General features: G+C 47.0%; 1 protein-coding gene across 1 annotated transcript in view; it reads left to right on the top strand.

Annotated features, from left to right (window-relative positions):
- DCDC2C (doublecortin domain containing 2C) overlaps nt 1-26246 on the top strand; it is an 88089-nt gene that overhangs the window by 28490 nt on the left and 33353 nt on the right. Inside the window, exons 4-5 of the mRNA XM_045369856.2 lie at nt 12621-12749; nt 25572-25709. Of these exons, the coding sequence (XP_045225791.1) occupies nt 12621-12749; nt 25572-25709 (267 nt within the window). The remainder of the gene's footprint in view (nt 1-12620; nt 12750-25571; nt 25710-26246) is intronic.

The raw sequence follows: 26246 nt of genomic DNA, 5'->3' as shown, positions 1-26246 counted from the left end.
GACTGAGCCGTGTGGCCTGAGTCACTTCTCTTGCCTGGTGTTCTCTCTGATGTCCCTTGTCAGGGAGGGATTCACTCACTCATTCCACTTATACTGGTGTGGAAAACACCCTGAGTCGTGAATGAGCCTCGGGAGAAAAAGGGTTTAAAAGATCTTTTGTCGTTTATTTAGAAGTGAGCTGGCAAAAGTTGTCTGGGCCCTGGAGTGGTTTTACGTGGGGACTCCCTGCCCTTCACAGGGAGCCTGAGACCCCAGGGAGCAGGGGAAGAGAAGAGCCCACCCCAGGCCCCCTCTGTGGGGAGGAGGCACATTCGTGCCAGACAGAACTGGAGAAGAAGGGGCCGTTGGTCCTGGCCCCCATTGCGAGACTGATGTCAAAGATAGATACAGCTGGACATTAGTGAAAGCAGTGAAAACAGATTTTATTTAGTAACTACTGATAGTTGGGGAAAGAGCCGAGTTCCACTCTGATTTGTGTGGAAGCGATTTGGGCATTTTAAAGGAGCAATGAGAGATGGGAGCAAGCGGGGCCTCAGGAGAATCAGAGAAGTGGAAAAGTACAAAGAGTTGGCCAGTGAAGGTGGCCAGGCAGCTGGTCTGCAAGCTGGCAGTTCTAGAAGTTAGGATTCTGTCCTCCGCCAGAGACTGGGAGACAGGCCCTGCCCTGCCTGATGCTTGCAGTTCAAGGGAAGGATCTCAGGTGCGGGAAATGCGTCTGCATTGCAAGAGATGCAGATTTGTCAATGCTGTAAGAGGTCAGGTGCCTCTCTCAGGTGTTGGCTGGGATGAACAGTAAATGTTTCTGGCAGCCCTGGGTTTTCGCAGTTGGGTGTTTAGTGGTGGGGCTGGGGTCATCCTGTGGCCGTGGCTTGATGCTGCTGGGCACGGGCTAGAGTTTGGTTGTATCTTCAGCACAGGAATTGGGACAGAGTTGTCATAGGCCAGAGTTCTGCGAAACTCAGTCCCTCTTCTTGTTCATGAGGAAGAGCGGATCCATTCCTTGTAGAACCGCCACCACCTGTCATAAGGAGGACTTGAGGAGAAGGGTCCAGCCATTGCTTCCAGCTGCCATGTGTTCAGGGGGAGCTGAGAGACAGCCGAGGAGCACAACCCTCCCACGAGGGTGGTATGCATCAGGAGGTGAAGGCATGACCATCAGGACGGATACAAAGAAGCCAGAGGCCAGGCACAGTGGCTCAAGCCTGTAATCCCGGCACTTTGGGAGACTGAGGCAGAAGGATCACTGGAGCCTAGGAGTTTGAGACAATCCTGGGCAACATAGTGAGACCCCATCTCTTGGAAACAAACAAACAAACAAAGAAACTGAGCCCCTTAAGGAGCTCCCTAAACCATCCAGTAAGTGGAGGAAATTATTTAAAGGGAGATCCAAGTCAATCCTTTTCTGGAGGGTGTAAGCTGTGTTAGGTATTGTACCCGACTGCCACTGCTACTACTTGAGACAGTCACTACAGCAGTTACTACTGTTACTGCCTGAGACCGTCATTATGACTGAACGAAGGGACAAACGTAGAAATAATAAAAAACAAAAGGAACTGTTTTAACGAAAGGACCAGGGGAAGAGGAAGAGAGCTCCCTACTTCTAGTGAGCGAAGGCAGCCCCCTGACCGTCCACAGCCCTTCCTATTTATTGGGTAGAATGAGCAGGGAGGAGATAACGATTGGTCAGCTGCTTAATTGATCACAGGTTTATATTATTACTAACAGGCGTCAATGATGCCTAATCATAAGAAACACTTGTGCCTGGGTCGTGACTGTCCTCAGCGGTCCTTCTGGGTGCGTACAGTTTGTCAGTTTGCCAGCATTCTGCATTTATGAGAAACAGTTCGCTGCTTACTCGTATAGTCTCCAGTGGTATTCTGAGTTGATCATGACCCTCACTCTTTCAGCCTCCAACAAGTTATGTCTTGGGTGTGAGTCTTTGCTGTGACTGTCTCTTGACAAATTTCCTCTCGAGTGTCGACTACAAACAGGTGGCACTGAGGACTGACTCGTGCACGAACACCTCCCTGGCTTCCGTTCAGTAGTCTGAGGCTAGTCCGTTTTGTGGAGTCATTTTGCAAAGTTCTGACACTTCTGGAGTTAATGATGTAGCCGCTTGTCCTAAGTAGGAGACAGAATCTTCCAGTTCTGCAGGGGCTAGCTTTGCTGAGCCCCTTTATAACTTTATGGTGTATCGGTCACCACAGGCAAGGGTGCAGTGGGAGGAACAGATCACCCTACCAGGCTGGCTCCAGGCAGCAGGTCCTTCCAGAACCCGCTTAAGGCGGCTTCCCGTCCACGAGTGCTTGGTCCACAAGTCTCAGGACCAGGAGCTGGGGCAGCACTCACATTTCTGAGTCTCCTTTGCGAAGTTTCTCACATTTCGCCATTTGAAGGTTGGCACTGGCCACGTGACAGGAGCCATCCACTGGCTGGAAGCACTTTCTATGTCTTATGACCACACACACAACAGTAACCCTTATGAGCATAATTGGGTTGGTCATTGTCTGCACTGGTTGTGACAGAGGCTTGAAGGGCTAACCGGGAGTAGATCCCAAAGGGAGAAATGTAACATTAATCATCATCTTCTCACTGATTTTAGTCCTGTTTAACCAGCAATTCCCTTTGCCTGATTTCTTTGCCAAATAATTTCCTGTGATGTTGACATCATGGGGTGTTGAAGGAAGATGATGTCTAAAGGGAGTTTGGCCCTTACACTGAGCTCCTGTTTCATGAGAACAGAATGTGTCTTGCTACAGGGACATGGAGGATTCCCTGTGTCCCACAGACAGGCTATGTCTATTATACTGATTTCCCGTGAACTGTCATGTTCTTGAGCTCACGAGGCCATGTCATAGTCCCAGTCTTGGGGGCCTTGAAGTTACAGTTTGGTGCCACTCCAGAAGGGGACTGCTCTGGTCGTGTGTATGGGATGTTTCCTGTCAGGACCATGTCTATGAGTGTGATGAGGCCGTTATGAAGGAGGTCCCAGTTTCAGGACTGAGTAGGGTGGGGGCAGTGAGTGCAAACCCAGGAATTCACCTGTTAGTCTCATCGGCTGCTTGGTGATCCGAGAGGAGGAGGTAGTGATGACCGCACTAGGAAAGCACAAGCAGTGTGAGATGGAGGGAACCAGGGAGGGCCCAGTGGAAGGCTGGATGTGGTTCGGGGGACTGAGGAGTAGTTGATGCAATTGGGAGGAAGATACAGGAATCGTGGGAGAAGATTTAGTCTGTTGGGGAGTATGAAGAGGCAGGAGAATCTGTGGGCTCTTGTTCCATGATCTTGGAGAGAAGCCATGTCGTGGCATCACCCGCTTGTTCCACAGTTGTTGGGACAGTCGTCTGCTTCTGGCTGTCATCTGTGGCCTGAGGCTGTCAATAGAACTGTGGTTTGAGATCTCCATTTGGAATGCTTTCCAGTCAGCATCCTTATATATATTTTTCAGCCATGAGACATGGACAGAGGTTGAACACCTTGTAATTTGGCAGCAGTGAACAAAACAGCACGAGGCCTTTCTTGTGGGGTTCAAGGTTAGTTTCCTGATGGTGGCATTTCCAAAATACCAGATCTCACACTTTCAAACTGTGTAAAGGCTGATCAAGGAGTTTGAGGGGAAAGATGGCCTTGATTTGTTGATTGTAGGACTGTGTACTTAATTAACTCTCGATAGTGTCTGAGGATGTCAGACTGTGTTAAATTGGAATCTCCTGTTGGCCAGGACGTGTAGGGCATTCTCGTGGTCTTCCTGTAGTGGTTTCAAAGGGGGACCGTTTCTGAGGAGGATGGGGTGAGGATCCGGGAGTCATAAGAGGGATGGGTAACACCCATGGCCATAGACAACCCAGTTCTTCAGACAGCTTAGCCAGCTTGGACTCTGGACATGTGGGCTCTTCCTAAGATGCCTGATGACTGAGGCTGTGATGGCAATGGAGTCTTCGACTAATGTGTTGTATTTATAATTGCTTATGTAATTTTGCTAGTGAAATTTGATCTTTCATTAGAAGTTATAGAGGGGATACCCCAAGTGGGATAGATTACTTCCAGGAAAATGTTGGCAACTGACATTGTGGAGACATTTTGGCAGCAGAAAAGCCTCCAACCGTTTAGAAAACATGCAGATCAGTGTGGGGACACACTGGGGACGTACTGGCTGCTGGGCCTCTGGTAATTGGCTGAAGTGTATTTGACAGTGAAGGAAGGGTCCAGGGTAAGCTGTTCCCCTTCCTCAGCCCATGTTTAGAATTTTCCCAGGGGTATGTTTCTGGCAGAGGAAGTGAGGGGCAGCTGCTCGGTCCAGATAAAAGCTAAAGGGTTCAAGCCATTGTTTGTCCAGCATGTCCTGCATTTGTACCTTTCTGGGATGAGTCAGGTGTAAACACCAACAATGACTCTGGTGATAGATTTGAGTGGGCCGTGTGGATCTCCGGTGTTATTTCCTTGGGAGGCATCTTGAAGAAGTTGTTTCCTTCAAGGGAGGTGTCTGTTTGGGTTGCTGTAACAAAATATGTGAGACTGGGTAATTTATAAACAACAGAAATTTTTTGCCCACAGTTCTGGAGGCCGGGAAGTCCGAGACTGAGGTGCCAGCAGGCTTGGCATCTGGCGAGGGGTGCTCCCTGCTGCATAGATGTGCCTTCGTGCCGTGTCCTCACATGATGGACGGGGCAGACAAGCTCCCTGAGGTCTGTTTTATGAGGGCGCTAATCCCACTCATGAACCTAAGCTCCCTCACGATCAAATCACCTTTTAAAGGCCTCACCTCTTAATGCTTTTACATTGGGGATTTGGTTTCAACATGAACTGGGGGTTGAGGGGACACAGAATTCAGACCGTAGCAGAGGGTGAATCATCCCACCAGGGGCCCGGGACCTTGGAGTGCGAGCCAGGGCTGTGGTCCCAAGGCCTGGAAACCACGTGGGTTTCTCACGCGGTGGGGGAAGAGGCTCCTAGTTTGGCATATTTATTAGCCCACTTATTTTCCCAAGTCTCATCTGATTTCTTTATGCCGTATCCCTCAGTTTTAATAAGAGCAGTTTTTTGGGGTAACAACAGTGCCTCCAGAAGTTCTGCTGTTTGACTGGGGTGCTGGCCGCTGTCGTAAATCCCCCATTTCTGTGGCACACCAACATCAGGCACTGCCCCAAAGGCATGGCGGCTGTCAGCATAGATGTTCCACCATCATTCCTTCTGTCTTCATGCAAGCCCGAGTGAGAGTGATTCATTCAGCCACCTGGGCTGATTTAACACATGGCAGGGCTGGATAACCAAGAGGTTTGTGCTGGTTAGTGACGGCATATCCAGCCTGGAAGGACCCATCCTCCCTCCAGAGATAGGAGCCATCCACATAAAGAGTGAGATCTACTAGGGGCAGAGGGGTTTCTGATGAATCTAATCTAGGATGAGACAATCATCTCATGTTAATGACACGGGTGTCACTAACATCCACTAACTAACCATAGGTAAAGGAAGCAAGTGGCAGGGTTAAGGCTTTGATGGTGTAGTATGGTTACGTGAGGGGGAAAGCAGTAGATTTCATAAGAGAGAAGTTTAGCCTCAGAGGAATGCTGTGTTCTCGTTAAGTAGCAGGGTCTGTAGGGTCTGAACGGGATGAGGAATGTGTGTGTCCAATAGGCGACCCTGTTGCAAGTGAGACAGGCAGCCTGGACAAGACTGGTGGTTGCAGCCCTGGGTCACAGGCAGGGGACATGCCTCAATCCGAGCTCGGTGAAGCTCTCACAACCCAGGTTTTTATGTTTTGGGGAGAAGGCTCCAAGACATGATCCTCTCCTTCATGCACAAGGAAGGACAAAGGCAGGGAGTAATTGGGAAGTTCAAGGTGGGGGTGAAAGTAGAGAGCTCTTCAGGTTCTCACAAGTGTCTTTAGATAGGGAGTTTCTTACTGCTGGGTCGAGGGATGGCTCCCTCATCGTGGCCTAAAGAGAGGAGGCAATTGGAGAGAAATTAGGCATCCACATCCTACCACATCCCACAGGACCCCCACTTCCCCACGCCCAGTTGTTCTTTTGCTTCCAGGAAAGGAAAATGTTGAAGACTAGAAACTTGGTCTGTAGAGATTGTTTTTTCCTGTGACCAAGATATCATAGCTCAGATACCAGACACACGGAGAGGATAACTGAACTTTGTGTCTAGCCACTCCATGGCCCTTTTTGCTAACGCCCTAAGGAGGCATTCAACGTGCAGAAGGGAGCTGTTATCACTTTCAGAACATAGGAGGAGGTCATCCACAGTTAGATTACGGTTGAGTTTCCTGGGAATTTTGCCTCCTTCAGATTTGCACTTAGGGTGTGTGAGAAGTAGGTAGGGCCCTCAGTAAATCCTTGGGCCATAACGGTCCAGGAATATGGTTCATTTTCCCAGGTGAAGGTGACAAGCCTGGGGAATTCTCATGGTAGGGAATTCTAAAAAAGGCAGTGCACACATTGATGATGACTGTGAAATACTGTGTTAGAAGTGATCACGGCCAGGACAGTGTTAGCATTAGGCACCAAAGAAAGCCTGGGTTTGACAATTTTTTTATAGATCTCAGATCTCGGACCAGCTGATATATTTTTTTCCATTTGGCTTTTTAGTGGCCAGAATGCGAGTGTTGCATGGACTGGAAATATAGGGCAATACCTTTCAAGTCCCTCTGGTTTTAAATGATTGTTTGCAAATCTTGTGGAGGGGAATGGAAGGATCTATTTCTATCTTACAGGGTTCTGCATCTCAAATACATCTAATATCCATGGAGTTTCTTATCCACAAGGAAGGAGGAATCCTGCCTAACAGCTGATTGAAGTCCTTGGTTAAGTGAGTGCCAGGTGGAGGGAAGCAGAGGAACTTAGGGAAGTCGGACACAGTGTTGGGGAATATAGATGAGCGGGAAGGAGTCCCTGGGGACAGCGTGGATTCTAATACCCCGATTCAGGAGAAGATCCCTTCCCAGCAGATTTACAGGGTGGTAGGACTGAGAAGGAAATTGTGCTGCTTGAAGAGATCCCACAGAACTGTTTTGAGGCTGAGAAAGAGGTAAGTCACGAGACACAGGATGAAAACCCACCCCTGGTGAAGGTGGGGGACTCGGAGGAATGAAGAGGGAGAAGAGGAGACCGTAAGGGTAGGATGCGTTGCCCTGGACTGATGAGAAGTGTGGTGGAGTCCCCGTTCAGGTGGCAGAGTGACTTCTGTTGAGTTTAGTGGCAGTTAAGGGCATTGGACGTTTGTCTCCTGCAGGGCAGGCAGTGATTTTGTGACGGGCAGAGGACTCGGAATTCTTTCCTCCGCTGGAGGGCTGACCTGTTTCTCCCCACAAACCAGCAGATGTCCAGGCCCACAAGAGCCGGTGGTTTCTGAGCTTGCTGTGGGTCAAATGTTTCAGGTTTTTTCCTGATGATTTTAATTGCAGTGCATTGTGCATTGTGTATTTTCCAAATGGACGGGGTTGTTACGTGCCACGAATTCTGCAGTTCTCAATGAGAAAGTTTAGGATTAGACTGAACTGTTACTTAAATCACTCCAGTGTTTTTCAGGTTGTCTCAAAATCTTAGTTTAGAAAAACACAATAATAACCATTATGACAACTTAGTTTTTAAAAATAATGCCTCTTTATTACCCTTCTCAAATCAGAATGCCCATAACCTCCTTTTCCCTTCATTATAAGCCTGTGGAGCAGATAAGGCAGGCAGTCCTATTCCAGTTTCGGAAATGGAAGATAGAGGCCAAAAGACAGTAAGGCCCTTCGTCTGTTCATTTGATCCCTGATGCCTCCATCTCATCCGTGTACCCCTCGCCACCGCCCACCCAGAATTGACTGAGTGCCCCCAGGCGCCAGGCCCCGGGGAGATCGAGAGACTCAGATGCAGGCTTGTCCTCAGACAGCCCACAGTTCAGTCGGGGGAATGACAGGTCCAGTGATACAGCTGTTTAGTTCTGGAATCAGCCCTGGAGACCATGGCTTCTGCTTTCAAATGTGCAGAACTTTTCAATTCAACTCAGCTTGGAACTTGACCTGGTTCTTGGGAGCAAGCATTAGGCGACCTTCACCCCAGGGTGAGGGGAGGGTGCAGGCGACCAGTCTAGGATGTCACAATGTCCTCATGGCCCGTTTACTACCCGACTGCAGCGGGTCATGGCTATTTGAAGACAACGTGGCAACAGAAACAAAAACGACCCTGGCTTTCTTCCCACCTACCATCATCGATGTATTTCAGAGTGAAGCAGCACATTTCTGGTGCCTTCTACGTTGCTTTTCAACAGAGAAGACAGAAAACTGGGTGGAGGGAAGTGGATGCAGGGGAAGGAACACAGCGGGCATTAGGGTCGGGTGGAGCTGGGCTGGGTCGTTGGTTCTCCATGTGGCCTCCATGGGGCCCGGGGAAGCCCCTTAACCTCTCTGAGGCCCAGGTTCTTCATCTGTGTCACGGGGGAGCAGAACTTGCTCTACTGATTTGCTGGAAAGGTTAGAGACGACTCTATAAAGTGTGCACGGCCAGTGCTGAGCAAACGGCAGCTGTCATTGCCAACCCACCTGACCAAAACCCGTTCCTGGACCCATATGCTACTTCCCATTTTAAACAATCTGAAATATTTTCTATTTAAAATGTTTAAAATGTTTTATTTCCCCCCCCATTTACTATTAAAAATTAATTAGCAACACAGGAACAGGTGCATTGACAAAGTAATTTTATGCCTTTTGAACTTCTCTTCAGAGTTTTTATTTAAATAAACCATCTTATTTAATAGAGTGACTCGTGCCCATGGTGAATATATAGTTTTAAGAGATATACATTTAAAGTAAGTCTCCCAAAATAAAATTTTTAAAAAATAAAATTAATTTCAGCCTGCCAATACTGCTAATTTGTTAGAAAAATAAGTCGATAAGTAGTAAAATCTACATTTGAACTGATGCTATTTGTTAAGAAATAAATAATTTGGTGCACCATTGACAGTTCACATCAATGTGTTTCACATTAATGGCAGATTGGATAAATGCCTGATTTTTGAATATTCATTTTGAGCAATGAGATTGAAGTAAAGTAAAAAGAGAATTAATGTTTGTTTTTCCTCCCTTGTCAAAGGGTTTGATTTATATTACAGATAATTGTATGTGCAACTTCTCTATCAGATTGCAAGCTTTTGTTGGCAGAGAGTTGAGGAAAATTCAAAGTGTGAAGAAAGAGGAGAGATAATGAAATTAAATTGAGATGAACTATATGATGAGATGTATTCAGCATCCCACTCCAAGGGCAATAAATTTTTTCCACTGGTCTATCTGGAAAAAAAAAAAAAGTCTCTTGGTTTATATCACTAGTTCTCTAGTGATTCTCCCAGAGGGAACCAGCGTCACAGTTTCTGGTCTCTTCCTAGGATGCGCCGTGCGTGGTCAGGCGTTTATAGGTATATGTGTACTGCATGCACTGTTGTGTACCTTCATTTTTTTGTAACCACCCAATTTATCTTGGATTTTTTTTTTATCAGCATATATAAATTGTGCTTTCAAAAATGAGTACCAGGTATTCAAAAATTCACATGTACCAGTGTTTATTTACCAGTGATGGGATTTGATATGTGCCCATCTACAACCTACCACAGACTTTCAGGGAAACTGTTTTCTGGGTGTTTTAGATGGAGTTGTTCATTCAGCTACCTGGAAGATGGATCATCTCTGCCTGAACAACACGGGCCCCAAACCCAGCATGGTGATATTGGTCTAGGTTCATTCTTCAGCTCAACCAGCAAACTTTTAGAGATGTGTGAAGTCCATTTCTCCCTCTGAGCTTGCCATTTCCCAGTTTATAAATCAGAGATTATTGTTTCTTCTCTTTATCTTAAAAATTCAAAAAATTTTACAGGTTTTTGTATTTACAGGCTTATTATAAAAATGCGGAAATCTAGAAAAGCTTAAAGAATAAAATAAAAATCTGCAGTTATCCCATCCCTCAGAGACAACTGATACAGAAGTGCTGGGAAGGGAAGAGTGTGGCCCCTTTAAACGATACAGAACGGGGAAGGGAAGTGCTGGGGAGAGTAGGGCGTGGTCCCTGACTAGGGCTCCACCCAGGGGACCTGCGTGAGGACAGGCATTTTTGTTTCCCTGCCCAAATGTTGCATTTCCCAAGACCACCCTGGCCTGCCATGCCCGCATCCTGTGCCTATAAAAACTCGAGACCCTAGCAAGGCAGAGACAGAAATGGCTGGACGTCGGGAGGAGCACATCGGTGGAGGAACACACAAGTGGTGCGTCAAGAGGGACGCACCAACAGGCACCCGCACACCGGCAGGCCACCAAAGGCAGACCAGCACGGAGTTTGGCTGGGGCAGTTGGAGGAGCCTTGGGGTGCTGAGAGGCCTGATTCCAGGGAAAAACCATCTCCCTTTTGGCTCCCCCATCTGCTGAGAGCTACTTGCACTCATTGAAACCTTGCACTCATTCTCCAAGGGCACATATGGTCCAATTCTTCTGATACGCCAAGGCCGGAACCCAGGATACAAAGCCCTTTGTCTTTGCGACAAGGCAGGGGTCTAATTGAGCTGATTAACACAAGCCACCTACGGCTAAACTCAAAGAGCAGCCTGTAACACACCCTCCCTGGGGCTTCAGGAGCTGGAAACGTTTACCCCTAGACACTGCCATGGGGTCGGAGCCCCACAGCCTGCCCGTCTGTATGCCCCTCTAGAGGTTGGAGCAGTGGGGCACTGTAGAAGCGAGCCACATCCCATCGCACGCTCTGCGAGGGGGACAAGGGAACTTTCCTGTTTCACAACCACTATTAACCCTAAGGTACCTTCACTCCTAGTGCTCTTTCTGTAGCCCACTGTTGTGGTTTTTGTCTATGACATTAATTATATTTGACCCTTTTTCCCCTGTAGATATAAATTCTGCATAAACAAATTTTAATGGCTGTATACTTTATGGTGTGGCTGTGGCATAATTTATTTAACCAGTCTTCCATACTTAGACATTATATATTTTTGACTTCATACATAATTCTGTGAGAAAGACCTTCACCTCTAAATCTTTGTCCACTCTCCTGTGGGGTGGATTTCATGGTGCGGGATGAGTGGGTCAGTGGTTATTGATCCGTTATATTACATTGATCTATTTTGCCCAAGTGTTCTTCAGGAAGGCTGTGCTGATTTTCAGCTGCATCAGCAGTGGGTTGGTGTGCCTGTTTCTCAATACTCAGGATAAGACTCTAAATTAAATTTCTTAAAAATCGAGACAAAATATAGCAAGACCTTGTTTAAACATTTATTATTTTATTCCTCTTAGTAATCTATATTTAGAAAAACTCGCAGCCTAAACCAGTTAGGAAAACCAATAGTTGAAAACATTGTAGCAAATCTTTATTGTAATTGTAATAGCACATGGATAAACTCTGATATAACTTGCATAGAACATTTCTTTTTATGACTTCTTGTGGGCAGCATCTTAAATATGGAATAAGTTGGACTCTGGGTTGATTGGAAGCCTCTTTTGCCACAAAACCTTAGCAGAGAAAATAGATTCTCTTTATTGTGACAAACATATTCAATTAAGATTTATATTTACTCTAAAGAGAGATGTTTCTCAAATTCTAAGTAATTTGCATTTAAGGAAAAAGAAAAAATGGCAGTAACAGTAAATTATAATGTAAAAAAATTAACCAGAATTGCAAAGTTGAGCTTACTTATTGTTAAAGGATATCAAGGATATCATTTATTCTTTTTAGACTTAAACAATACATCTTGTATTTTACATTATTTTAATGGGAATTACAAGAGATTGAAACTGTTGCATGTGTCTTTGATTACGGCATAGTCTCATGAACACTACTAACTTTGTGTTGGGTTTTGAAAATCTTCTAAGCACTTCCTCTCCCTCAATACATAGAAACAATAAACTAACACCCCTAAGATTATACTGAAGTTGCCTTAAAACTCAGGAGTGAAATAAGCGGTTCCTATTAACTTTTCAAAGGAATACATGTTATTTTCTTTGGGAGATGATCTTGGCTCCCGAGAAAGGGAAAGCAGCTACATTATTTAAGGCAAAATTGTCTGCCTGTTTTCCAAATGGACACAATTTTCTTTCATTTTACCCATTATAGTAGTGGGAGACATGTTTTATAAAAAGTGGAGTTATGTTCTATTCATCTGGGCATTTTAGATTTTATAAAATGCCCACATTTTTATCAAGCTGCCCAGAATGTCACAACTGTGGAGTTGGAGCCCCACAGCCTGCCGGTCTGTATGCGCCCCCTAGAAGTTTGAGCAGTGGGGCACTGAAAAAGCGAGCCACACCCCCATCGCATGCTCTGCGAGGGGGACAAGGGAACTTTCCCGGTTTCACAACCACTGTTAACCTTAAGGCACCTTCACTTTCTGTAGCCCACTGTTGTGGTTTTCATCTACAACAAAACCATATATATACACACACACACACACCCCTGTCACCAGGCTCTGTGACATTCTGTACAGCTTGATAAAGTCCTCAATAGGGCATGATATGTAGTATTGGAGGCTGCTTAGTGCATCCCATTGTTTTTACAGTTCTTTAATTATATATATATTGAATTTTCAGTGTTTCCCCCTGAAACTTAACGTATTAATGGATGCTTTTCTTTTTATCCTTACAGTGTTTTTACAAATGGAAGATTATTTATTCCACCTGCAAAAATCATTATACCCAAATTTAGTCTGTCCGACTGGGACATCGTGCTGGCCACGATCGGAGAAAAAGTCTTCCCTCTAGGAGGCGTTCGGAAGTAAGGAGACTCTCGCCTATAGAGCAGCCAGGGGGCGGCAGCTTGTGTTTATTCTTTTCTATGAGAGTTTTCTGCCTGGACCAGCAAGGTCTAAAATGATTCACCATAAACTCTTAATTTTCATTCTTCAAGCAGATAGTATTTTTTCAATCTTGGTTTTATACTTACTTTTAACCAGCCTCATTCATTTATTCATTCAGCAAACCATTGAGCATCTACTGTGTGCTAGGGGTGGAGAATACAGCATTGCAAAAAGGAGTCTTGCTCCCTGAAACCCCTACTGAGTGGGCCAACCTTTCAAGTTGCTAGAATACTGCAGTTGGTGTGTGTGTCTGTATGTGTGTGTGTATATATATGTGTGTGTGTGTGTGTATATATATATATATATAATGAGGCCTCCTAGTTGGTCTGGAGGAGCCAGGCCTGTGGGAGCTGGTGTTTGGATTGAGTCTTGGCAGAGATGGGGGAAATGAATTTCATGGGACAGAAGAGCACGTGGGAGGGAGGTAGTGTGTGTAATGGCTTCTAGCATGGGCTTGGGGGTTCGACATGGAGCAAATCTCTCCGCTGTGGGTGTCTCTGTTACCTCGGGCACATTCCTAACTCCTCGATGCTTGTTTTGTCATCTGGAAAACTGGAAATAATAATACCTACTTCCAAGGGTCCTAATATGTGTAAAGTGCTTAGCATAACACTCAGTGCATAGTAGGCATGAAATGGGTTTGTGATTATGGTTGTGACCGTCGATGAGGCACAAACAAGCAGAGTGTGTTGAGGAAACACCACAGTGTCGTCACAGGAATTCAGCACTGTTGTGAGGGAAGCGGCCAGCCCCAAGGCCAGAACTTAGGTCCCATGAATACCTTACAGATCAGGCAAGGGGCTTGCTGTCTTGCAGCCAGTGGGTCCCATTTGTGTGAACGAAAGCTCACAGTGGTGGTCGTCCATCGTGATGATGGATTGAAGGTGGGAGGTGAGAGATGGGCTGCGAGCCAGGTGGCTGTGAGGATAATCTGGGTCGGCCTTCAGCTTTAACCACATGCACAGGCTGAAAGTGAAGAGATGGGAAAACTGTCCCATGCAAGTGGAAACCAAAAGAGAACAGGGGCAGCTGGACTTACCTCAGACAAAATTGACATCATGTGAAAAACTGCAGCAAGAGATAAAGAAGGTCACCACATTGTGTTAAAAGGGTCGGTCCATCAAGAATATACAACAGTTATAAATAGATATGCAACCATCACTGGAGCACCTAAATATATAATATGCAAGTATTACCAGAACTGAAGGGAGAAGTAGACAGCAATACAATAATAGGAGGCGACTTCAGTACCCCACTTTGAACAATGAATACATCATCCAGACAGAAAGTCAATAAGGAAACCGTGGGCTTGAATAACAGTATAAACCCAATGGACTTAACAGACTGCAGAACATTCTGTCCACCAGCGGCAGAATACACATTCTTCTCCCGTGTACACAGCGTTCTCCAGGATAAATCATATTAGGCCACAAATCAAGTCTTAGCAAATGTAAGATTGAAATCATATCGAGTATTTTTTCTGACCATAATGATACAAAACTAGAAATCAGTAACAGGAGGAAAATTGGAAAATTCACAAATACGTGGAAATTTAACAATGCATTCCTAAACAACCATTGGGTCAAGGAAGAAATCAAAAGGGAAATAAAAAAATATCTTGAGAGCAACAAAAATGAAAATAAATACTAGAACTTACGGGATTCAGCAAAACCAGTTCTAAGAGTGAATTTTATAAAGAAAATGCCTATATTGGTCAGGCGCGGTAGCTCACACCTGTAATCCCAGCACTTTGAGAGGCTGAGGCGGGTGGATCACCTGAGGTCAGGAGTTCAAGACCAGTCTGGCCAACATGGTGAAACCCTGTCTCTTCTAAAAATACAAAAAATTGCCAGGCATGGTGGCGGGCATCTGTAACCCCAGCTACTTGGGAGGCTAAGGCAGGAGAATCACTTGAATCTGGGAGGTGGAGGTTGCAGTGAGCTGAGATTGCGCCATTGCAATCCAGTCTGGGCAACAAGAGCAACACTCTCTCAAAAAAAAAAAAAAAAAAAAAAAAAAAAAACGAAAAATGCCTATATTAAGGAAAAAGAAAGATCTCAAACAATCTAACTTTACACCTCACTTTTATTAACAGAATGAAAGAGATCACATGATCATCTCAATAGATACAGAAAAGGCACTGGACAAAATTCAACCTTTCACGATCAAAGCTCTCAGCCAATTAGTATACAAAGAATATATCTCAACATGATAAAAGCCAAACACGACAAGCCCACAGTTAACATCATACTCAACGGTAAAATGCTGAAAGCTTTTCTTCTAAGAAACAGGATAAAGGTGCCCCACTTGTACCACTTACATTCAGCATAAGGCTGGAAGTCCTAACAAGAGGAACCAGATGAGAAAAAGAAACAAAAGGCATCCACATTGGAAAGGAAGAAGTCAAATAATCTGTTTGCAGATGATATGATTTTATATATAGAAAACCCGAGACTGTACCAAAAAACTGTTAGGATAGAAGAATTCAGTAAAGTTGCAGGTTACAAAACCAACATACAGAAATCACTTGTGTTTCCACATAATCTCAACAAGCTATCTGGAAAAGAAATTAAGAGAAAAATCCCATTTACCAAAGCACCAAAAAGAGTAAAATACTTAGGAATAAATTTAACCAAGCAAGTGAGAGCTCTCTACACTGAAAACTATAAAACATTGATGAAAGAACTTGAAAAAGATACAGTAGATGGAAAGATACCGTGTTCATGGATTGGAAGAGTTATTATTCCTCCAATATTGTACTGGAGCAACCGCACCAACGAGAGTTCTTTTCTGAGGTGGGGAGTCCTGCAGAGGAGCAGGTTTGGTTGTTGATAACAAGTTAAAGAATCAACTAAGACATGCCTGTGGGACCCGCAGGCCTGGGCTGCAGACGGAGACGGAAGCTGGAGTTTTCGAGTGGGGATGTGTGAACTCAGTAGTCGGTGGAGCTGTGTGTGGATGAGACCCCCGGGAGCTGGCCTGGAGAAGGTGGGCAGCTCAGGTGCCTGTGGGGTCTTCCATCAACTGCTTGTCACTTTGTGAGAATGTGGGGCTGTTGTGGTCAGAGTTTTCACAAGAAGGCAGAAACGTCAAACCATGTAAAACAAAGACAAGAATCCTCCTCTCATGGGTTCTTTTTATGCCCCTGTTCTGTCCGCAAGCAAGGTTTTGGGTATCCTATAAGGGCAGCTCTGTTTTCCTTGGCATCTCTCTGGCCTCAAGTTCGTGCCCTTGTGGTCCTGATGCTGGAATGGGTTTCCACCTCTATGTGGCCCTGCCCATTGGTGCCTCATCTGACCACGTGGCACTTGATCCTGCCTTTGCCCCGGATGCGGTTTCTTGAATTCTTTTTGCCTCGTGTTCTGTGGCTATGGACTCCTGGCCCTCTGCCTGTTCCCAGTCCTGGATCTGCCAACTAGCTGGGGGTGGAGTTCTTGGGGGTAGTTTGGAGTGGGAGATAAAGGGAAGCCACAGAGGGGCATGCAGAAGAGCTGCAGACTCCGGAGTGGAGGCAGCGGCCCGGGAAGGCACAACCTGGATGCCTGGGCTGGATTAGCTTCCAGCGAACACCACAGCTGAGGCCAGGGAGACGAGATCTAGAATGCGCTCTCTGCCTGCACTTAGCAGGTGGCCACCGGCACTGTGAGATGGAAGCCAGGTCCTGTGGGCAGGCTGGAGTGGTGGGTGAGAAAGCAGAGATGGGAGTGTAGGGGGTACATGTCTGTGAAACAGGGAGAGAAGGGTGATGCGGGATTGTGGCTTGAGGGGCTCAGAGCAATGACATGGTCACCGCTGAACACGAGGGGCCTGAGCACACCTCTCTCCCGAGGGAGAAGGTGGAGGAAGGAGGGGCATAGGAGCCAGACCCTGAGCAGGTGGAAGAGGGTGTGACCTGGAGGATGGGTGGATGCATAAGCCGTGCGAGGTGGGGGAGCCACCCTTCCTGCAAGGCAGGGGTGGAGGTGAGGATTGGTGCAAGTACGGAAAGCTTTAAGGTAGGAGGGAAGGAAGGTGGCAAATTAATGCCTAATGGACTCTAAAAAGGGAGAAGGCTGTGTCTTGCAAATGGACAGAAGGAGAATGGGGCAGCGGGAGGGACATGGAGTGGGAGGGTTGCCGAGCAGGGTTGAGGGCCCTGCTGGACTGCGCGCTGAAGATCTGTAGCGGAACCAGCCTGCAGTTACATGTACTTTGGGGCACTCAGAAGCTGGGGACGAGAGAGGAGAAGGCAGATGGGCGGTTGGTCCACGAGGTGAGGGCAGGGAGGGACAGGCAGGGATGGGGGCTCATGTCGCAGCAGGCGAAGCCATTGCTGGCGTGGACGTGAAGCCAGAGCCAGTTGGGTGGTGTCAGGCCCAGGGTCTGGCTGTTGGTGCAGATTAGAGAAAGGTGAAGTGGGAGAGTGGGAGGCCGGGAAGTCAAGAGGCTACAGAGGCAAGGTTGAGACATCCAGCTGGGGACGCTTCTGGGCAATAATGAGGTGTGAAGGACTGCCCTGGGATGGGCTGAGAAGGCACAGGGGAGATGAAGATCTTCCAGGCTGAAAAGTGGGAAAACGCCGTGCAGCAAGAAGAGTTAGGAGGAGCCTGCCGTGGGCAGCGATGGTCCCCTGATGGTAGCTGCTGTGGAGGAGGAGCAGAAACAGTTAATCCTGCCTTATGCTTTTGTCATTTAACTCTCCCATGGGGGTAGATTAAAAACATTCAAGAGTGATTTGCAGTCAACAGTTGTGATACCATCAATGAAAACTGATGTCCACTTTTGAGTAGGATGTAAACTGTTGAGCCGTTTAGAGCAGTGGAGCGATGAGTAACCTCATGGCAGTGGCGACGAGCAGGTGGAAGTTAGATGCTTGTGCACAAATCTGTACCGGGAATACCTCCATACTCCCAGAATGCAGCTATAAATATTAGTATATTATTCTCAAAGAAATAAGGCTCTGTGCAGTAGATAGACTTGTGTATAATTCTAGGAGAAGCCAGAAACGATAGCGGAAGAAATCTATTTTTTATTATTTACTTATTTTTTTTTTTAGACTTGCTCTGTTGCCCAGGCTGGAGTGCAATGGCACAATCTTGGCTCACTGCAACCTCAACCTCCCAGGTTCAAGTAATTCTCCTCTTTCAGCCTCCGGAGTACCTGGGATTACAGGCGCCTGCTACCATGCCTGGCTAATTTTTGTACTTTTAGTAGAGAGGAGTTTTCGCCATGTTGGCCAGGCTGCTCTTGAACTCCTGACCTCAGGTAATCTGCCCGCCTCGGCCTCCCAAAGTGCTGGGATTACCGGCATGAGCCACTGCACCCAGCCTTGGAATAAATCTTAAGTATCACATGCAAAATGATAGTAGTGAAAGTAGCAGAGAAAATTCTTGTATGGTAGAAGTAAGGAAGGGAATAGAATATTTAAAGAGTGAAAAAGACATTAGATCAATAAGCTCATTTTTTTTTCCTGGACTTAAATTAGTTTTTTATGGTTGGGTTTAGAAAAAGTGCAGAGCTTAGAAATAAAGGAAATGCTTAGAAAGTACAAATGTTAAGCTTGAAGGAGTGAAGCAATATGCACATTAACAGAGTTAAAAAAATCAATGTGCGTGTTACTTTTGAATGGGAACTACAGCTACTGTTTCTCATGCATTTGAGAAATTATTTATATTTCTCTGTATTTATCATCCTTTAGATAATGCCAATATGATTCAGCTGAGATTTCCGTCACACCTTTTCCTTGTGTGGGTTAGAAACTAAGCCTGTTCTTTTTTTAGGAGACTCTGTTGCCCGGGCTCAGTGCAGTGGCGCAGTCACAGCTCACTGCAGTCTTGACCTCCTGGGCTAAGAGGATCCTCCCACCTTAGCCTCCTGAGTAGTTGGGACTACAGGTATAAGCCACCATTCATGACTAATTTTTTTTTTTTTGGTAGTGATGAGGTCTTGCCATGTTGCCCAGGCTAATTATTTGTAGTGTATTAAAATTCCTTGATTTATTGGATAGTTTGAACTTTTGGCATAATGCATCCAAACAGCCCAGAGAAATACTTAAGTGAAATTCTGTAAGTCTCTATGTGAGACGATTGCTGATCTCGGTTGGGAAAAGGTGCTTGTAGAGGCTGTTGGCTGAACACCAGGGATGCAGCCGTGAGCAGAACAGGCTCGGTCCTCAGCCCCAGTGCAGCCCAGCAGAGAGGAAACATGTCACGTGAGCAGTCACGGCGAGGGCAGCATGTTCGTGAGAGGAAGCACACCGCTGGGGGAGCCCAGACTGAGAGACCTCCCAGAAGAGATGCGTGCTGTAAGAACTGGAGGACCTGGAGGAGTTGGGGCAGGCGGGTACCTTCTCACATCAGCACCCTGTGGGCCTCTTGTGCCTCACCTAGGCCAGGCCCTGGCCAGGGAAAGTGGGAGTGGGTGGGGACCAGCACGACCCACTCTAAGAAAGGAATGATGTTTAGCATGGAGTGGGGGCCATGGAGGGTGAAAGAGGGCAAGTTGCCTGAGGTCAACAGTTCTGAAAATTCTTCCCATGCCACCTGCTGGAAGGAAAAGGTGATGAGCTATTCTTGTGAATTTCTCTGAGACTGAAGTGGAATGATCTCCACTGTCCGTTTTCAGTTTCCCACTGTTCGTTGAGTGTATACTCTGCACCGCACACTATTCTAGGAGCTGGGAGGTGATAAAACATCTGCAAGAACATGCTCCTTGACACTCAGGATCGCACAGCCTTGCTGGGAGATGGATCCCCTAAGGGAAACAGTTGCACTGCAGTCAGAGGCAGTGCTGGGGCCTGGCCAGTGAGACAGAGGAGGACCTTGAGCTCCGTGAGAGTTCTCAGAGCAGAAGGCCCACGCAGCTGGGAGTTGAAGGAGGGTCTGTCCTGGGTTCTTAAGAAATGGGTAATGGAAGTAACAGAGGTGTTCTGGGGTGGGGGGACTGTGTGGACAATGGCCTGCCGTAGGAGCGAGGAGGCCTGAGGGCCCTGAGGGAAGCAGGGCCTGGCCGTAGTGAAACTTTTTGGAAAATGCTGGGAGACAGGTGTGGATACCCAGGGCTGCAGCACTTACAGATGGCCCTGGTGGCTACATGCAGAGTTTTACGATGTTTTAAGAGCTAATGATTAATGCCAGGGCGGGACATACATGTACACAGCACATGCACGTGTGTTCCCGTGGCCCACACCTGTGAGCTGGCCCCTGGCCCCTCTGAGACAGGGGCTTCCCGCCTCGGTTTCTGTGCAGGGCTCAGCATCAGTCATGGTGCCCTGTGTCATGGGCACAGCTGTCCCTTATCCACTAGCAGGTGTTTTGAACATCAGCATCCGTGATTTAGGTGACAGTCATTCTGGAGAGACCATGGTGACCCATGAACTTGAGTTTGCTGGTCTTGACTAGCCTGATTAGGAAAGAGAGAGGCCCCCACCCCAGAGGCAGTGAGAGGTCTGAGGGAGGCGAAGCGGACCATTGTCATGGAGCAGCCTGGCCACCACTGTTAGTGGCAGCTGCTTGCCCCAGTGGATGTCACTTCTGGCTCAGCACAGCGTGTCCTGTGCATCTTCCTGGCCCAGGCAGTAGCCCCATCCCAGCGTAGGTGCAAGGTGCAGGGCACACACTGGACACGCTGGGTGTGGCCTGACCTCGCCCATCTCAAAGTAGAAGTGAAGTCTTTGGCTGCACCACATACTGAACCTTTCTTTATTTGTTGATCGATTCAACAAATATTTATTGAGCGCTTGAGGGGTTTCCATCTAAGCCCTATGGGGATGGGGTGAGTATGGTCCTCGCAGGGCAGACGTTGTCTAGTGGAGAGACGACAGATGCACGCTCAGGAGCAGATCCCTGATGAATGCCCCACGAAGGGTGGCACAGAGGAATGAAGCAGGACCGGGCTTGGGGTGAGTGACTGGGCTGGTCAGGGCAGGCTTCTCTGAGGAGGTGACATTTGAGAACACATCTGAATGGCACAGAGAAGTAAAACACATCGTGATCTGGATGGAGATCGTCCCAATCAGAGGGACCCTCAGGCACACAGGCCCCGCAGTGGGAAGCCACCGGTGGCAGGGCAGTGCCTGGTGAGGGAGGGCGGGAGCTGCTGAGTCCGGGAGTGAAGACTGGCTTGTAGACCTCGCTGAGAGGCTTGGGCAGTGAGTGTGGTGGGAATCCATTGGCGGGTTCTGAGCAAGGAGTGTCGTCACCTGACTACGGGGTGGGATGGAAGACTTGTTTAGAGGCTCCTGCAGGTGATCCCGGGGAGACCACAGTGGCCGGGGCCAAGGCAGGCAGGCTCTGGCTGCGTTACTGTAGGTGATGGGGCTTGCTGATCAACCTCATGCAGGAAGAGTGAGCTAGAGGTGGGGGTAGGGTGGGGGTGGGGAGTGTGTGATGGGGGAGGCAACACGGGAGGGGAGAGGAGGGAGAAAGGAGGAAGACTCCCAGCCTTCTGATCAGAGCAGCTGGGTGACTGTCGGTACCATTCCTGAGAAGGGGAAGTGGGAGGAGGAACAGGTTTTGGGGGAGTTCAGAATGAATTTTTGGATGTGTCCAGTTGGCGAGGTATATTGGACGTCAGAGTGGGGATGTGCCAGGCTGGATATGTGAGTGTGAAGTCAGGGAAGAGGTCAGGCTGGAGAAACGACACACGGTCTGAGTGTTGTGGATGGTATTGGCGGTTGAGGTGCTGGGTGGGATGGAGTTAGTGTTGGAGGGGAGACCTGAAGACTGAGTCCTGGGTTCAGCTTCCTGATAAATAGCCCATCAACCTTGGACTGTGGTTATTTGTGGACTTGTCATCTCTTCTCCACTATATTTTAAGCCCCTTAAAGTTTGGGAACCTGTCTGATAAATATATATATAGTTTTTAGTCCCTTAATAGTGAGGAAACTAGCTGAACTAACAGCTGAGACTCATGGACTCGGAGTCCAGGGTTCTGGGTGCCCAGTGAGACCCTGCTTCCAGAGATTTTGAAGCCTTAGCTGAAAGTCAGGTCTGTCTTTTAATCACTACATGGTCTTGAAGCTCGTTAAACATAAATATTTTAAAATTCCTGTGAGATAGACTGTACCTTTATTTTGGGAAAACAGCCAAATTGGCTGTTTATTGGTAAAGGATTTAGAGATATTTACATTTCCTACTATATCCCCAATCTTTAAGGTTCATTAAAAATCATTTAATAGACATTTTTGTAATGTTTTCCAATTTACAAAACAATTTTGCAAATGGCTGTTTCATTTAGTCCTCAGATTTTCTGATACAAGTAATAATCGAAATACCTAGTGCTTAGCATTTTATGATGCAAAACACTTTGATTTATGTGCATGATCTCATTTGATATCCACATTCTTGCTATTCATTTCTGTGAGACTCACACTTCAGTAAAAGCCGCTGTTCTCTGTGTGTGTTCCCAGCTCACATTTGTATGTCTGTGTAGGTGTAATCTGAACATCACATACAGGCTCACATTTTCACATGGATGGATGTGTCATTTTCTATCTGGAACTTCCTTCCTGTCTTATCCCACTGAGGAATTTCTACTTACCCTTCACCCTGTGAGTAGACTTTGTACCTCTCTTAGAAGAAAATGAGGCCGAGATGAGTTTAGGGAAGAGTCCGAGGGGAGCATGCCTGAACCGTTTGTTCCTCCAGTGTGTGGGCGGCCAGGTGTCCTGTTGGCCCTGTAGGGTTTAAACCACAGTTTGGTGGCCATGGCTCTGTCTCACTCAGCAGGCACCTCCCGAGTCTTGCATTGAGCCACCCAGAGTCCTCTTCTTTGGTATCTGTGGTTCCATCCCTGAATGAAAAGAACACAACTTCCTAGAAGCAAACAAATGAACGTAAAAACAACCAGCTTCATTCCTGCAAGGCCCCTGCTGCTGGAAGGAAAACCTGAAATGCCTTTGGTTTATGCGGAGACATTCCAGTTGAGTTTTTTTCAGGTGCATTTTTTACCGTTACCCAGTTGCTGACAGCTCATTTTCCCCTCTACCCGCCTCCACCGCAAGCCATCAGCCCTACTCCTTGCCTTCCTCTGCCTGTTCCCGGCTCCATCATTCTCCTGGGCACCCAGAATCCCTGGACCCATGCTGGACACTGCACACATCTTCTCCCTCATCTGCCAGTCACCAAGCCTTGGAGATTCTGAGCTGATTGATTTCTGCGTGTTCGCTGTCCCCAGCCAAGAACATAAGCACAATTTTATGTCCCTTGGCTCCCCTCAGCATCCCCTATCTCATGGCTATGATCGAGAATTTGAAGTTTGGGTTATGATGACTATGTTTTATTTGATCTTAGCTTTTTTAAAAAAGACAAAGCAAATTGGTCCTTATATTTGGTCACCTTTACTTCACACCATTCTCATAGCAACTCCTGGATTCGCTGTCCCTCTTGTTTAACCACGTCTTCTAAAAATGTTCTTGGCGTGGGTCTCTGTGTGGCAAATCTCCTGAGGCCTTGTAAGCCTGAGGACATTTTTATCTCGTCCCTTGTGTTTACCTGAGGGTCTGGCTGGCTTTACTGTTCTTTCCTTCTAGATTCTGAAAATGTCAGCGTCTTTCCTGTCTGTGTTGCTGCCAAAAGGCCTCAGTCAGTCCTGTCCTGCCAGGCGGTGCGGCCAGGTCTTCCTCCCCAGCGCCTTGAGGATGCCGTCTGTGACCTTGGGTGTCACACCCAGGTGTCTGCCGGCGAGTTTTCCTGTACTTTCTGTTCTTTGACATCCGTGGACTCTTTTACCTGTGACTTGTCCTCTTTCCTCAATTCCGGGAAATTAGTTTTCATGATTTCTATACATATTTTCTCCTTCCACTCTTACTGTAACTTCCTTTTGGAATTCTTGTCGCTGGTGTTGGCACGTCTGCTCACCCTCATTTCTTAGCTCTTCTTTTGCGGATCCTGTTTCTTTCTTCCTCCCTCCTTTCCTCTAAGGGCATTCCTCAGTTTTACCTCCAAACAGCAGCTTGCACCTCCTCCATGTCCATTCTACGATTCACCCCTATTGTGATCTTTCTTTCCACGACTTGAGTTTCACATCAGTATTTCTACTTGCTTCTGTGTTATAGTTTCATATTCTTGTTTCATGCTGGGAATATCTGCCATCGCTTTGATGTTATTTTGCATATTTGTGTGTGAATTCTTGGTTCGTCTGTTCCCACCCTTCAGAGCCTTGCTGTTTGGCCCCCGGGAGCAGTCGCTTTGGGGACGCCCTCTCCTTAGGACCACCGTCAGTCCCCCACTTCCCTGGTGAGGCTTCTGCATGTTCCTGATTTACTCCTGGGGATTCTGGCACTGGCTGTCCAAGTCACCAGAGGGGACTGACTGTCCCCAGGTCCCGGCGGGAGGAGAACAGAATTCCAAGCATTGGGTTTATCATGGAAGCCTCCGTTCCAGGCGGGCCCCCAGGTGCAGCTCCGCCATGCCTCTCCCAGGTTCCCGTCTTGATGCCTCTAGGGTCAGTCTCAGGCAGCGGCTCTCGGGATGGGGTCCAGGAGCATCAGCAGTGTGTCAGCCAGGAGCTTGTTAGAAATGCCACACACAGGCCTTATCCAGGCCTCCTGAGCTGGGAGCTCTGCGGTGGGGCCCAGCACTCTGAAGCTAGCCTTCTGGGCAGCTCTGACGCCCAGCTCTGCGGAGGGATAGGTTCTGTAGATTCCTCCTTTCCATGCCCCCTGCATTTCTTCTCTTGTTCTGCCCCTGCATTTCCTGCCCTGATTCATTCCTTCATCTCAGGCTCTTGCAGAAGCTCTGAGCCTCCTCCCACAGGGGCAATTATTCCTCAGTCACGTCCTGGCCACAGCTGCCCGCTCACTAGTGCTAAAACATAGCCCTTATCCCCTCTTCCTTGGAAATCTTCATTCCGATGCAATTAATGATAAATGCTCCTCCCCGGAATTCAAGGCCCTTTGGAAACCGCCCCTGTCCTGCGCATTCACGGCTGTGCCTGCACCTCACCCTCAGTGACTGTCAGCTCCCCTCCCCACCCTGGCGTCTGACTTTGTGCACAGCACCCTCCTGCCGCGATGGCTTCATCCCGTCTGTAGTGATGAAATCCCACTCACCCTCCCGACCCCATTGCAAATTCCTCCAGCTCTGTGAAGCCTGCAACTGGGCTCAGCCTTTCTCCTCTTGGACCCCAACCGTTTGCACTTCTCTTGTCATATTTAGCTTTGTGGGCTTTTGTGTGCTTCTGTTTTATGGTTTCATATGACTTTGGGGAGGTAGAGACTTTCTTATGCTTATTTTTATCAATGCATTGCCTACCTCATCGTCATGCATATGGAGGCTCAGCATTGAATTAATGGAATCATTTCTAAATAAACTAGTGAAGGAGTACCTGCCGAAAAGGATTACTGAGTAAAAAGGAAACTAATATTAGTCTTTTGGTGCTTATACAAATGCATATTATTTGCTAATAAATCCTGGTTTGTTTTCCAAGTATTGTTCTAACAATATGGGCCAATTTGTATTAATTTTAGCTGTTATTAGTTAAAATTAATTGAACACTAACCAAGAGTGTAACATGTTCTCAAGAGCCTCTGAGCACTTGTATATAATTAAAAATATGCTTTAATTAAAAAATCTAAAAGTGGAAAGCAAGTCTAATCCTGGAAGAGCAGCTCCCGTCGGGTTTAATTGGCCCGTTTGGATACCACTTGCTTATGATGAGCACTGTTTGTCCAGCAGTCTGTGCACTAGTCGTAGTGTAGGCACAAATACTTGCTACTGGTCCTCAAGTCTCTATCCCATTTCTTCTTTCTGTTTTTACAGATTATTTACAATGAATGGGCATCTTTTGGGCGACTCAAAGGATTTGCAAGACAATCACTTTTATGTTGCTGCGGGACTGGAGACCTTCAAATATTTTCCTTACTGGAAGTCTCCAAGGGTGCCCAGTGAGGTCCAACAGTGAGCATGCTTTGTACCTTTCTTTGTTGAGTTTTGGGAAAAAATTAGCCTTTTCCCAAGTATCTCTCCCAAATAGGTCCAGTTCAGCTATTGGTTACTTTTCAGTAGTGAAATGTAATATTCTTATATATGATACAATTTTAGATTTTAAAAAATGAGGCGTGGGGGAACTGCTCTTGTATGATGTATTCACAAGGACAGCAAGATCTACACGGAGTCCACTGCTTTTCTCTGGGATACCAGGAGTCTTAGAGATCAAGAATTGAAATGTGCGATACCGCTTCAGAGCTAATGCTAGGCACAGTTAGGCCTGCCCATGATGCACCCAGCATGATACTTTGTTTTCTTAATTTGGCTTGCTTTCCCATATCTAAAATACACAATTTGTGCTGGATTTCCATCTCTCTTGGTGAAGAAAGCCATGATTTTTGTAGTAATCCTGAGCATGGCTAAGCGGGTGCCTCACTGTGTGTGTGTTTACGGACACAAGCAGTGACCAGGAGGGAGCTGAAGGGTGCTGAGACGGGTAGTTCCGAA

Source organism: Macaca fascicularis, chromosome 13 (assembly GCF_037993035.2).
Source record: "Macaca fascicularis isolate 582-1 chromosome 13, T2T-MFA8v1.1".
NCBI classification, from domain to species: Eukaryota; Metazoa; Chordata; class Mammalia; order Primates; family Cercopithecidae; genus Macaca; species Macaca fascicularis.
This window is presented reverse-complemented; position numbering and strand designations above follow the sequence as displayed.